At 33.8% G+C, this 12,660-nt stretch overlaps 1 protein-coding gene across 1 annotated transcript in view; it reads left to right on the top strand.

Annotated features, from left to right (window-relative positions):
• Positions 1 to 1,212, top strand: part of LOC132174177 (ankyrin repeat-containing protein BDA1-like) — an 8,161-nt gene extending 6,949 nt beyond the window's left edge. Inside the window, exons 6-7 of the mRNA XM_059585869.1 lie at positions 807 to 1,139; positions 1,207 to 1,212. Of these exons, the coding sequence (XP_059441852.1) occupies positions 807 to 1,139; positions 1,207 to 1,212 (339 nt within the window). The remainder of the gene's footprint in view (positions 1 to 806; positions 1,140 to 1,206) is intronic.
• The last annotated feature ends 11,448 nt before the right edge of the window (positions 1,213 to 12,660 follow it).

The following is a 12,660-nucleotide window of genomic DNA, read 5'->3' as shown; positions in this document are numbered from 1 at the left end:
GGGCAGACCGGAGCAGGCCAAAAAAAAATATGGAAGAGAAATTATGCTTGTGGGTCGGTGGCTACGGTGTGGGTGTGCGACGGGAATGGGAGGACCGGCTGTCGCAACACCAATAAGCACGGGTTGGAGCGGGGAGGACCTTTGAGCAAGGATTGGAATGGGAAAATCCTTGGGGCGTGGATGGGAGACCTTTGACCAAACAACTACCACTGGGTCGCTCTCGTGATGCTGAAAAATGGTGGCCTCTGACCAACGAGGACCACTGACGACCCGAATGTTTTCTGACCGGCGAAAAGGAGTGAGAGATTAGCCCCCAAAGTAATCGGGCAAGATATTTCCGAGATACTGCAACAAAGAAAGAAACTAAGTGCAGCAGGTAAGAAAAAAATGAGACTCTGTTTTTCAATTACAGAAACAGAGTTTTTGCATGCTATGATACCATGAAAAAAACCAATATAAAAAAATACTTGTATATTTACTTGATGATAAGCGATTTACATGAGCATGTATTTATACAGAAATTTTGGTTTACATAGCCGTTGAGAATTGATGTTGTGATCTTCTATACAAGGAAATCGTTCACGTAGATGGAATGTTAACGTTGTGGATTTTTTTCTCATTTAATTTATAACCGTTGCTGATATTTCCTTCTTCAATAGCAGTGGTATTTTTTTTTTTTTTCTTTAAATCGTAACATAACCTTAATTTTTGTGCATTTTTATTTTTATTTTTTTGGAGGTTCTTAATGGTATAAACTATTTTAAAGTGAATGGATCAATAATTATGCATTACTACATCATACACAGATCGTGAGGTTCTTATTGGATTGTGTTGGAGTTGATGCAAATGTTAAGAATTTAGAAGGTTTAACAGCTTTGGACATCGTGCAAAGCCAAACGGGAAGTGCTTCTCGACTTACAATTCGCTCATGGAAATTTGACCTCAGCTTTCTTAGCCCTAATTGGTTCCTGATATTTGCGCTTCGTCAAAGAATGAATATGACAATTACGATGCGCAGTATGCTGTTGGTGGTTCTTGCGCTGTTTATAACAAGCACCTATCAAGCGACGCTCAGCCCTCCTGGAGGAGTTTGGCAAGATAATTCCAATAGCACCGTCATCCCAAACAATCTAGGGAAGGTAGTCATGAATGAAACCTATTTCCTGCTACTCTATATTTTTAATTCTCTGTGCTTTGGTTTAACAGTTGTGATAATAGTCATCCTCCTCCCATCTGGTCTGGGTAAGTATTTTTGCGTCGTACCAATGATGCTTCTCTTTGTATGCTATTGTTGGAAATAATTTTGGATGGTGCACAAATTCTCATTGATATAAAATAATTACAATATGAATATTAACAATAAAATAAATAAAATACAAGAGATGAAAATAGAGTATGAAAAGATCTCACAATGTGTTATAGAATCACGCAAGAGCGTTGTCCTTAAAGGTTGATTAGTGCCTCCCGGAGTGTATAACTCGGTGCGGTCGGATCCTTTGACACGGAACCTCCCAAGATTAGACTATAGCGTCTACCTTCGTTAAGGACGCACTTCCAATAACGAAGACTAGTAGAACAACCCTTTGATCTTCTTGATGAAAAACCACATAGAGAAAATACAAGAAATAAAAGACAATATAGGTGGAAAAATCCACTGATTCTATGTGGCTATATTATATATATCCAAGTAAACTAATCATAAAAAATATATAAGAATATAATTTTTTTTCCTTCAAACTTATGTTGCAGACATATATCTTCTTGTGGGATGTTGAGAAGACTTTCCTTTATAGTGCTACTCTTTTTTAGAAAAAAGATAACGTAAGCTTTGTATAAAACTTGATAGGAATTTAATACCAACAGTCATAAGGTATAAAGAGTCCCAACTATAAAACTTGTTCTTAGAAACCCATAAAAACTTGAGAACTCTAACCGTCACTAACGGTAAGGAAAAATAAATGGGTTAATGACAAATGGTCAAAACAATATTTAATGACTTGTAAACAATGTTAATGACCAAATGGTTACAAACCAAAAATGGTTAAAAGCTGAATTTTTTCTTTCTTATAAAAACTCATGAAGATAATATTAAATGATAAAATGTTTTTAAACGACTAAAAAATTAATGTTTGTAACAAATATTAGAACAATCCCCCACATGTTACAAACATTAGAATAAAAGAAGATTGAAAGCATGCATCGATGTGGTACCCGAAAGTTTTTACCACACCTAAGATAAATAAGTATGAACTTAATGAATCGTGCTAGAGTTAAACTCTTTTAACCAAATCCACAAGTTAAACAAACTTATCATCCACATAACTTTCTCCAAAAACAAAAAATTAAATCAAATCAAATAAACAAAAATTCAAATCAAATCAAATAAAGAAAATTGGGTTGTTCTATAGCGAGTTGGCGCCTTATACAGGCTATGCGCCTCTGGGCTTCATGAGTGCTCTAGAGACTTGCCAAAGTCTCATAGGAGGCGGCACCACCTCCACACTCATATAGGTGGTATCCATCAAGAGTGTGTGCAGGGAACACCCCATCCCAACAGGTAGGGATTATGGACCCATTAAGAGCCTTAAGCTCACCCTTAATCACCCTGCATCTTGTATTGTCTTACATCATAGGGATGGACTCATTACTAATCTTCTCAACAAGATAGTTAATAAACATAAATTGACAGTACCATACCTCATTTCACTTATGACTTCGTTTCCCATTAAACCTCATTCATGGGATCTCCAATCACAGAGGTTGGGTATCAATCACAGTGTCATGATTTGGATATCAGTCATATCCCCCTCGATGCTTCTCTCACTAGCCTTCTTGCTAGTGGCATGGTCAAAGAATCTGCAGAATTCTTTTATGACCTCACAAAGTCCATGGACATATACCGGTCTCAATTAGCTGCCTCATAATATTGTGCACTTTCTCATTATAAATTCTTTACTCGAGCTTTGGCAGCCTGACAATCACAATAAACACATAAATCCAGCTATGTTAGCATATAAAGGCAAAATAAATAAATTAACCAATAGGTTCTTTAGCCATTCATCTTCAGTTTATGCCTTCTCCAGAGCAATTAACTCTGACTCCATAGTAAACCTTGTTATGCAAGTCTTTTTGAAGACTTTCAAGAGATAGCTCCTCCAGCCAGAGTAAACACATAATAGCCATTAGTAGGCTTTGCTCATCTGAATCAATAATACATTTGCATTCTTTTCAATATAGCAGAATAATCACAATAAGACAAACCAAAATTAATTGTGCCCTTTGAGAATCTCAACAATTTAGAGATCGCATCACAATGGCTCAATACCATGATTATGAGTATCTACTCAATTTACTAACAATATATGTAATACCAAGGCATATACAGTTTGTCAAAATATCAAGCTACCAATGATTTGTGCATATTTTTCTTGCAAAAACGCCATCACCATGATTCTTAACCAAGTGTATTTTTAAATCACATGGTGTAGACATAGGTGGATAATAAAAGTGCTCAAATCCTTTAAGCATCTTTTCAACATAATATGTATGAGATAAAATAATGCAATCATTATCCCTAATAACTTTAATGTCCAATTTGACATTAGCTTTACCTATGTCTTACATATCAAAATTAGATGCAAGAAATAATTTAACTTTATGCACAACATCAATGTTAGTTCAAAATAAGCAAGTCATCAATATATATTAAAAAATAAATAATGACACATTCATTATTGTAAAATTTGCTATGTATTTACTTGCACCATTAATCAAATATGCAATAGACAACATCACCTTGTCAAACTATTCATGCCATTGTTTAGGAGCTTGTTTTAATCCATACAAGGATTTCACTAGTTTGCACACTTTATGTTTTTGACCGGGGATTACTAGTCCCTCGAGCTGCTCCATATAAATTTCTTCATCATTTAGAAAAATAACTTTGACATCCATTTGATGTACAACAAATTTATAAATATAAGCAATGACAAATAACATTTCAAAAGATGCAACTTTAGTAACCGGAAAATAAGTATCAAATAATCAACATATACATTTACTTGTAACTTTTAGCTACCAAGTCTACCATGTGTTTATCTATTGTATAATCCGGTTTAAGCTTATTATTAGCCACCTATTTATAACCAATTGATTTGGTCTTAGGAGGCAACTCAATGAGTTCCTAAGCATGGTTAGACATAATTGATTGCAATTATTTATAGCTTCTAACCAATTAAATTAAAAATAAATAAAATGCATCAAAAATAGATTTAATTGCTTCACCATAACATATTGGATCATCATCAACAATATAAGCAATAAAATCCATACCGAGATTCCTTTCGTTCTAGCTCGCTTGCTTCTTCTCAATTCTTACACATCATCAACAATTTTATTAGAAGCACCAAAAAATCATGAAATAATTTTTTCCTTATTTTTCAAAGGAACACATGCTCAAAGATAATAACCTTTTTTAGATTCAATAATATTATTGTAATCTAAAATATTACTCTTGATAGTAGGGAATCTATAGCATGAACTATTACATGTAAAACCAATAAAATCACAATCATAAGTTTTAAAACCAAGTTTTCTCATTTTAGGTTTTGGGTAACATGACATTTGTCAAATACTCCCACACTTCGAGGTATTTCAAAGAATGCTTATGAATATGACAAACAAAATAAAGGCTTCCCCTCACACTTTGGTGGATAGCCCAAAAATTGACAATCATAACATTCATAAGTTCTTTTCATTTTCTTGGTGTCGCCAAGATTTACATGTATAAATCTATCATACCGAATGAAATAAATCAAGTAATCACAAGAAAATAAAATTCCATTAATAGCTTACAAGAAAAAAAAATAACTTCTATGAGCCCATTTTTCTATAAGTATGATCTATCATTTACTCTTTTTTCTTTTCTGTCAATTAACAGTTCTAAAGATGTTTTAAAAATACTAATCACCACTTGTGATTTTTCAACATGATCCTTATATATTATATATATAGGGGTTGCAATTTCAAGTTCTATCAAGATTTTAAAATAAAATCTTTTTAACTAAAGCCCCAATAAATATGCAAAGTATCAAGCCCAACCAAATAATAATCAACTATTATTGGCTCATTTTAATAAATACGCCAATGATATCATTCTTATGATATGATAAATTTATCATGTATCAAATGAACCTTAATAATCACATATATTTTATTCTGAACCATCATGTCAGAGAAATTTGAAAGCTGAATGAAATATATGAGGAATTACCAAATAACTTAAAGTGGTTATGCTAATCTAGCATGTCATAGCTAACATAAATGCTAGATACTATTTCTTTTTTAAAATAGATAAATCAATAGAAGCCACTGCTTATCATATACAAAATTCATGTAATTATAAAATTTTGCACCAGCTTTAATTCAATCAAGGAGCACCATCATAACTTCAATTTTTTTTTTTTTTTTTTTCATTTTAATAAATGAAATGTATATTATGTCTTAAAAAATAAGATCTATGAATTAGAGTTTAAAACTCACAGCGGAGCCAACAGCTTTACTTCAAGATCTTCCAAAATAGATTGTCGTCACCACATACCAACTAGGTGTCGTGAGAACCAATCGACTCAATACGCGCATGACATCTCTTCCTCTTACTATGTGCTTACCTACAAAAATCTTTTGCAAAGTGGAATTCTCTGCACACAATTAGCAATACCTATGTATTTTCTCCATCACAAAAATGAGTAATCACTCAAAGTTATTATTATTAATTTACATGGATGTTTTCCAGCCAAGCTTAGCACAACATAACAAAAAAATGCTAAGTTCTAAAAAATCCATAAAAAGGCTTAACTCTTTTTATTGTAAGAATAGTACCCAACAATAAAAGATTATTTGATAATAAATAAATTGAGTTCAAATAATTGAAAACTCTTACAATCAAAATATTTTCATTTTCAACAACTACACAAGAAATTAAATTCTTTTTCTGATAAATGAATACAAAATCTTTTCACTCAAATATTTGATTTCATCTTTCTCATATGCGAATTGCATACCGCAAACTCTTATAGTATTTGCCTTCTTATAAGTTTAAATACTATTGTTATGATACTAATCAAAATATTTGTGCAACCATCACGAGTCAACCTTTAAGATTGTTGGAAATAATTTTGGATGGTGCACAAATTCTCATTGATATAAAATAATTACAATATGAATATTAACAATAAAATAAATAAAATACAAGAGATGAAAATAGAGTATGAAAAGATCTTACAATGTGCTATAGAATCACGCAAGAGCGTTGTCCTTAAAGGTTGATTCGTGCCTCCCGGAGTGTATCACTCGGTGCGATCAGATTCTTTGACACGCAACCTTCCAGGATTAGACTATAGCGTCTACCTTCGTTAAGGACGCACTTCCAATAACGAAGACTAGTAGAACAACCCTTTGATCTTCTTGATGAAAAACCACATAGAGAAAATACAAGAAATAAAAGACAATATAGGTGGAAAAATCCACTGATTCTATGTGGCTATATTATATATATCCAAGTAAACTAATCATAAAAAATATATAAGAATATAATTTTTTTTCCTTCAAACTTATGTTGCAGACATATATCTTCTCGTGGGATGTTGAGAAGACTTTCCTTTATAGTGCTACTCTTTTTTAGAAAAAAGATAACGTAAGCTTTGTATAAAACTTGATAGGAATTTAATACCAACGGTCGTAAGGTATAAAGAGTCCCAACTATAAAACTTGTTCTCAAAAACCCATAAAAACTTGAGAACTCTAACCGTCACTAACGGTAAGAAAAAATAAATGGGTTAATGACAAATGGTCAAAACAATATTTAATGACTTGTAAACAATGTTAATGACCAAATGGTTACAAACCAAAAATGGTTAAAAGCTGAATTTTTTCTTTCTTATAAAAACTCATGAAGATAATATTAAATGATAAAATGTTTTTAAATGACTAAAAAATTAATGTTTGTAACAAATATTACAACAGCTATCACATTTCACTGGTAGTCATAACTCCCAACAACTCTCTGGCGAATCTCCTGGGGTTGTCGATCACCATTATGCTGGTTGCGTTATCTATGTCGACTACCACTGTTGTTGTTGAGAACTACAAAGAACTTATCAGCTATTATTTTGTGCTCACATGGTTGGTCGAACGATTCCAACATTTTCTACGTTCGGTATGTAACGTACTTAGACGACACTAAAGGGAGGACAGAGCTTAGCAGTTGGTTAGTCCATTCATGAAAGAAGAATTAATGAAACAAATCAGGGAAAATATTAATATTATCTCCTATATATGCTTTCACCTTTCATTGTACTTTATTCTACTTTCAACTTTATCTAACGGATCGTTGTAATTGAAGACTTTATCAAATATATATTTTCCTTCTGTATTCTACCATTTCTTCTAACAAAATACTTATAAAACATTAATTATACTCCAAAAAAAAAACTATGTGGTCTTGGTCCTTGGAGGGCCATGGAGCACATTTCAGTGGCAACGGGGAGCCATTGAGGTTGGTGCGAAATTGAAGGAAAATGAATAAGAAAATTCTTTGCAGTTGGTTCGAGTCCAAGAATTTTCCCCACCACGCCTTGATTTAAAAAGGGATTGGCTTCGTCTGAGTTGTCAGGTCCAATAAAGTCCCTGTCCTAAATAAAGGCCCAAAATGAAGGCCTGAGTTGGCCTGAGACCAGGCCCTCAATACGCCTTCAATATAGATCTGGCTCAATTCGAGCAGTCAATTCTTACAATGAGAAATACTTTAAAAAACATAAATTACAAATCCAACAAAAACCTTATATAAATAGCATCACTAAAAAAGTAGTATTCTTTCTTTATCAAACGATATAATCAAATATAATATTCTGATCATGTCATAATATCAAAATCTGACCACTATTAGTCTATTACACAATTTACATTACTCATATCATGCATTCAGATGGCCTATAAGTGGAAATTATCAATATTCTATCAAATAGGTCAATATAAACACAATGTAGTCATCAACTATAGGCCTCAAAAGCTGAACGATCTCAAATTATTATCTTTGCCGTTCTCTTATTTTCTACTTTATTTTCATATTTTAACAATAACATTGCAAATTGATGCTTATGGATTATTTTCCAGAGCAAAGGAGCAACACAAATTACACAACACTATGAATCAGTATTTAAATATTGCATTATGTATAACATAAAAAACTTCCCATCTATTTATTTATAAAAATGTGTACTTTTTGCTTGAGTATAGGATTTCTTTAATGACCTCAGTCTTTCAAATTTAAATTACAAATCCAACAAATATAAATGATCTAAATATAACACAATCACTTTAAAAAAAAACATATAAAATATGTTTTATATATCAAGGGCATGCGGATGCAATGCACATGCCCTAAAATCATTTTTCACACTCGTGGATAGTAAATAATTATGGATAACGTAAATGCAAGCGGTTAATATCTACCAAATGAAAATGTACACCTGGTAACACCCCTGATTTGAACCCTTGCCAAGAACTACTACATGACTCTTTTTATTTGGCTTTTTTGCCAAGAAACTTATTGGCAATACTATTTTTAATCATGAATAAAACCTATTTTTACCTACTCTTTTATGCTAATACTTGATGTATGCTTTGGTCTATCAGGTCTCATAATACTCTTCCTCCTCCCGATTGGTTTTACTAGTGCTTTTGATGTAGATCCAGGACCTAAAATGAGGTTTCTGGAATTGTTGTCCGGAAAGAAATTCCACGTGTCCGGACATGGGCTGCGATCTTGGAGTTTCGGGAAATACCGTCCGGACATGGCTGCAACTAGCTTTATTAGAAAAATCATAACTCGAGTTTTGGTGATCGGATTGGAGTGATCTTGGTGGCGTTGGAAGGATAATTCAAAGATCTACAAAATCATGTTTCACAAGATTTGGCTAATTCCAATGTTTACTAGGTCAAAACGGGCTGCAAATGAACGATTGAAAAGCTGGATGGAAAGAAAGGCAAGAATCCAATACGGAAAGACTTGATTGCTCTATTGGGGACTTTAATGAAGATTTTCAACAATCTAGAATCATATATATTTTATTATTTACGTTATTTAAATTATGTTTTTATTTAATTGTAATTTTCCCTTTATTATTCTAGAACTTTTTCATAATGGGTTTAGGTTTACTTTTGCTCCTAGTTTGCTTATTGTTATAAATACAGCAGACCTAATATGTAAGAGACAAAGCTTATGTTTATTATTGAGTTTTATCAATGAGAATACTCAGAGTTGAGTTTATTCCTCTTTTTCCTTCAAACTTTAGATAGACTCTATAGTTTTGAGAAGAATTCTTAGATCTTTGGTAGACTTAAGATCTAGAATTACCTATCCATTCTTTTATTGTTGTTCTTCTCTACAACCCACCAAGTCGGGCTACATCAGTTGGTATCAGAGCTAAGTTACTTTCCATGAATACGGAGGTGCGACCGTTTTGCAGACATGAACGAGATGCACGTGCGCACGGAGACAACACATAAGGAGAAACCGGCAATTCACTTGCGGCACATGAGTGGTGGGCCAAATGGTTGTCGTCGCCAACCAAGACAGAGATTTGTGGAGACGGAAGGCAAATCTATCGCTGAATGTTGGCAACACACGGAGGATCAACTCAAGCTATGAGGGATCAAATTGAAGACCTCACTACCCAAGTATCCGACTGGTGTGGTCAACATGGGAGTGGATCTAGATACCTGTTTGCGGAGCGCCAAACATACGGACCTCAGCATCGTACGCAAGCTCATGCCCATCGGCGGGTGAATAGGTTCGAACTTAATATTCCAGAATTCCAAAGGAATCTACAACCCGAAGAATTTCTGGATTGGGTGTTGGCTATTGAAGAGGTTCTTGAATTCAACGGGGTGTTCAATGAACAATGAGTCTCTTTGGTGGTACACACATTCCTAGGAAGAGTTGCTGCTTCGTGGCAGCAACTGAAGCAAAGTAGGGTGTGGCAAGGCAAATTGAAGATCAATAGTTGGGAGAAACTATTGAAATATATACGAGTCGCTTTCTTGTTCCAGAAGTATACCATGGGCCGAAAATCACAAAATTGGAGACAAGAGTCTATAGATGTGACAAAGAAAATACAAAAGTCCTAAAAAAAAGAGGTGTCTAGGGTGGCAGCGGAGTTCAAGCATCAATCGGTGTCCCAATACCTTGGAGGTACTTGTCAACAATTTCAAACTACATGCACCATGGGAGGCAAGGGGGCCAAGCTTGTCATCAATCCAATGAGTGGTATGAATGTAGTCTCGGAGGAAGCGGTTCGGAAGCTAGGGCTCGAGACCAAGAGGCATCCTACTCCCTATCAATTGGAGTGGATCACTGTTGTACAAATTTTAATATACTCGCAAGTGCACGAATCATTTGCAATATAATGGATTGCAAGTGTGAGGTAGAACTCACAGAGAATTGTATTTTTTAAAGAGCAATTTAAATCTAAACTAATTAAATCCTAACCTAGTTCCAAAAGGGTTTTGAATTTTGGTATTAAAAATTAAAAAACAAACATAAACTAATAACAATAAACTAAGAGATAAAATACTAAGGTTTGAGAATTCACACTCATCGAATCATAACAGCATACTTCCATGCATCAATATTAATCTGAAGTTCTCACAATTAAAATCTTAGATATGTTTTACTATGCTTCAAACAATTAATCAAAATCATCACATGTATCTATTCATTGCACAAATCACAAGATGAATCCAATATCAATTAAACCATCAGATGTATCCATAAATCACAAAAGATATCCAATCTTAATTGAAACACCAAATGTATCCATAGAATAAATCACAAGGGATATCCAATTATTTAAGCAAATAAAATCAAGCAATCAATTATGTGAAATTAACTTAAATCATCAAGTGTATCCTTAAATCACAAAAGATATCCAAGAATCACTCCACACATTGAAAAGAAGTAAAACAATTGAAATATTAAACCCAATAAAATCAGATAAATAAAGACTTACATGAAAGTGTTGATGTTCTTCATCAGTGAGGCTTCATCCCCAACCTTAGTTGGGAATTTAGCTCCACATAAAAATAAAACCTAAATCTAAAGAAAACCTAAACTAAAAAGAAAAAAACTGTAGAATTTTGCTCTCTAGAATTCTGTATCTTTTCTTGAATGCAAAGAAGTCTATTTATAGGCTTAGAAAAGTGCTAGAAGCCCTATTAAACCTATATAATCCGGAGGTCTGTCTCCAAGTCAAAATAGAAGTCTGAAATCGGAATAAGATTCGTCCAAATTTGTGTCCTTTAATTGCAGGACAATTTTGGCATAGTAACCTTCCGAATTAGGAAAATTCTATTTCACAACAAATTGTAGTATTTTGAGTTAATTTTCTAATGCCACTTGAATCACTTCAATCTGCTGTTTGAACAGAAAGTTATGATCAAAATACTAAGACGTGTGCAGAATCTGAATTTGAATCAAATCCAAAATTTTATTCAATCTGAACTTTAATCTAATCTAATCTTTAATCCGATTTAACCTTTTCTTGGATTTGGTTAAACTGAACCACATCATTTAGGCCTTCTCAAATTATACTTTCTTTCAAACTTTGCATTTTTTCCTTTACAACTGTAGTTTTTCTTCAATGACTTACAAAATACTAAAAACACAAAACTAACACAAAATATTAAATAACAACATATCTAAAGGATTAACTAATGTAAATAAATGGGTCCAAGTATGGAATATTTGGCACTTATCAATCATGAAAGGAAACAAGGTAAGGGTATCTAAACATTGCCAAATGTCTTTTTCTATTGGAGCTAAATATGTGGATCATGTGTGGTGTGACGTAGTTGACATGGCTACGTGTCACCTGTTATTGGGCAAGTGGTGGCAAGATGGTAAAGCTGATATCTATGATGAAACAAAGACCACATACAGCTTCATGGTTGGTAAAATTAGATTGACGTTGTTACCTAGCCAAGGTGCGGAGCCAAAACCTTCACAAATGGATAGGCAATCCTTTGTAGCAAAGCGAAAGTTGACGGGTACGGGCAGTAGCATTAAGGGGGTGGTACTGGAACCGGTAAAGGAGGGGTTGGAGGAAGTTGTCGACGTGTTCTCAGCAAAATTATCAAAAGAGATGCCCCCATTGCGAGGCATTTAACCTCAACTTGATTTGGTGCCGGGATCTAACCTTCCTAATCATCCGCACTACAACAAGAGTTCTAAAGAGCATGACGGATTGAGATGACAAGTGGAAGAGATACATCTTTTAGAGGTAAATCTTTCGGATAGTTTTGCAATTTTTTATGACAATTCTACACACCATGTGCTTGATAAGAGCCCCGAGGATAAAACCTTTAATTTGAGTGTTGCGCCAATTAATTATATTAATTTCATCGGGGTAGATGCTATTTTGTGAAATTCGTCTAACAAAATTTGTGATGAGATCTATATGGTGGAGGGGAATGTTCTATCAAAAAGTAATGGGATCGTTGCTAGTGTTTGAAGATTTTCATGGCATATGGGAAAGACAAGGCACGAGAAAAACATGGCAAATCTATACAGAAAGGTGAGGTGCGGGGCCTTCAACATCATCG

Source organism: Corylus avellana, chromosome ca3 (assembly GCF_901000735.1).
Source record: "Corylus avellana chromosome ca3, CavTom2PMs-1.0".
Lineage (NCBI taxonomy): Eukaryota > Viridiplantae > Streptophyta > Magnoliopsida > Fagales > Betulaceae > Corylus > Corylus avellana.
This window is presented reverse-complemented; position numbering and strand designations above follow the sequence as displayed.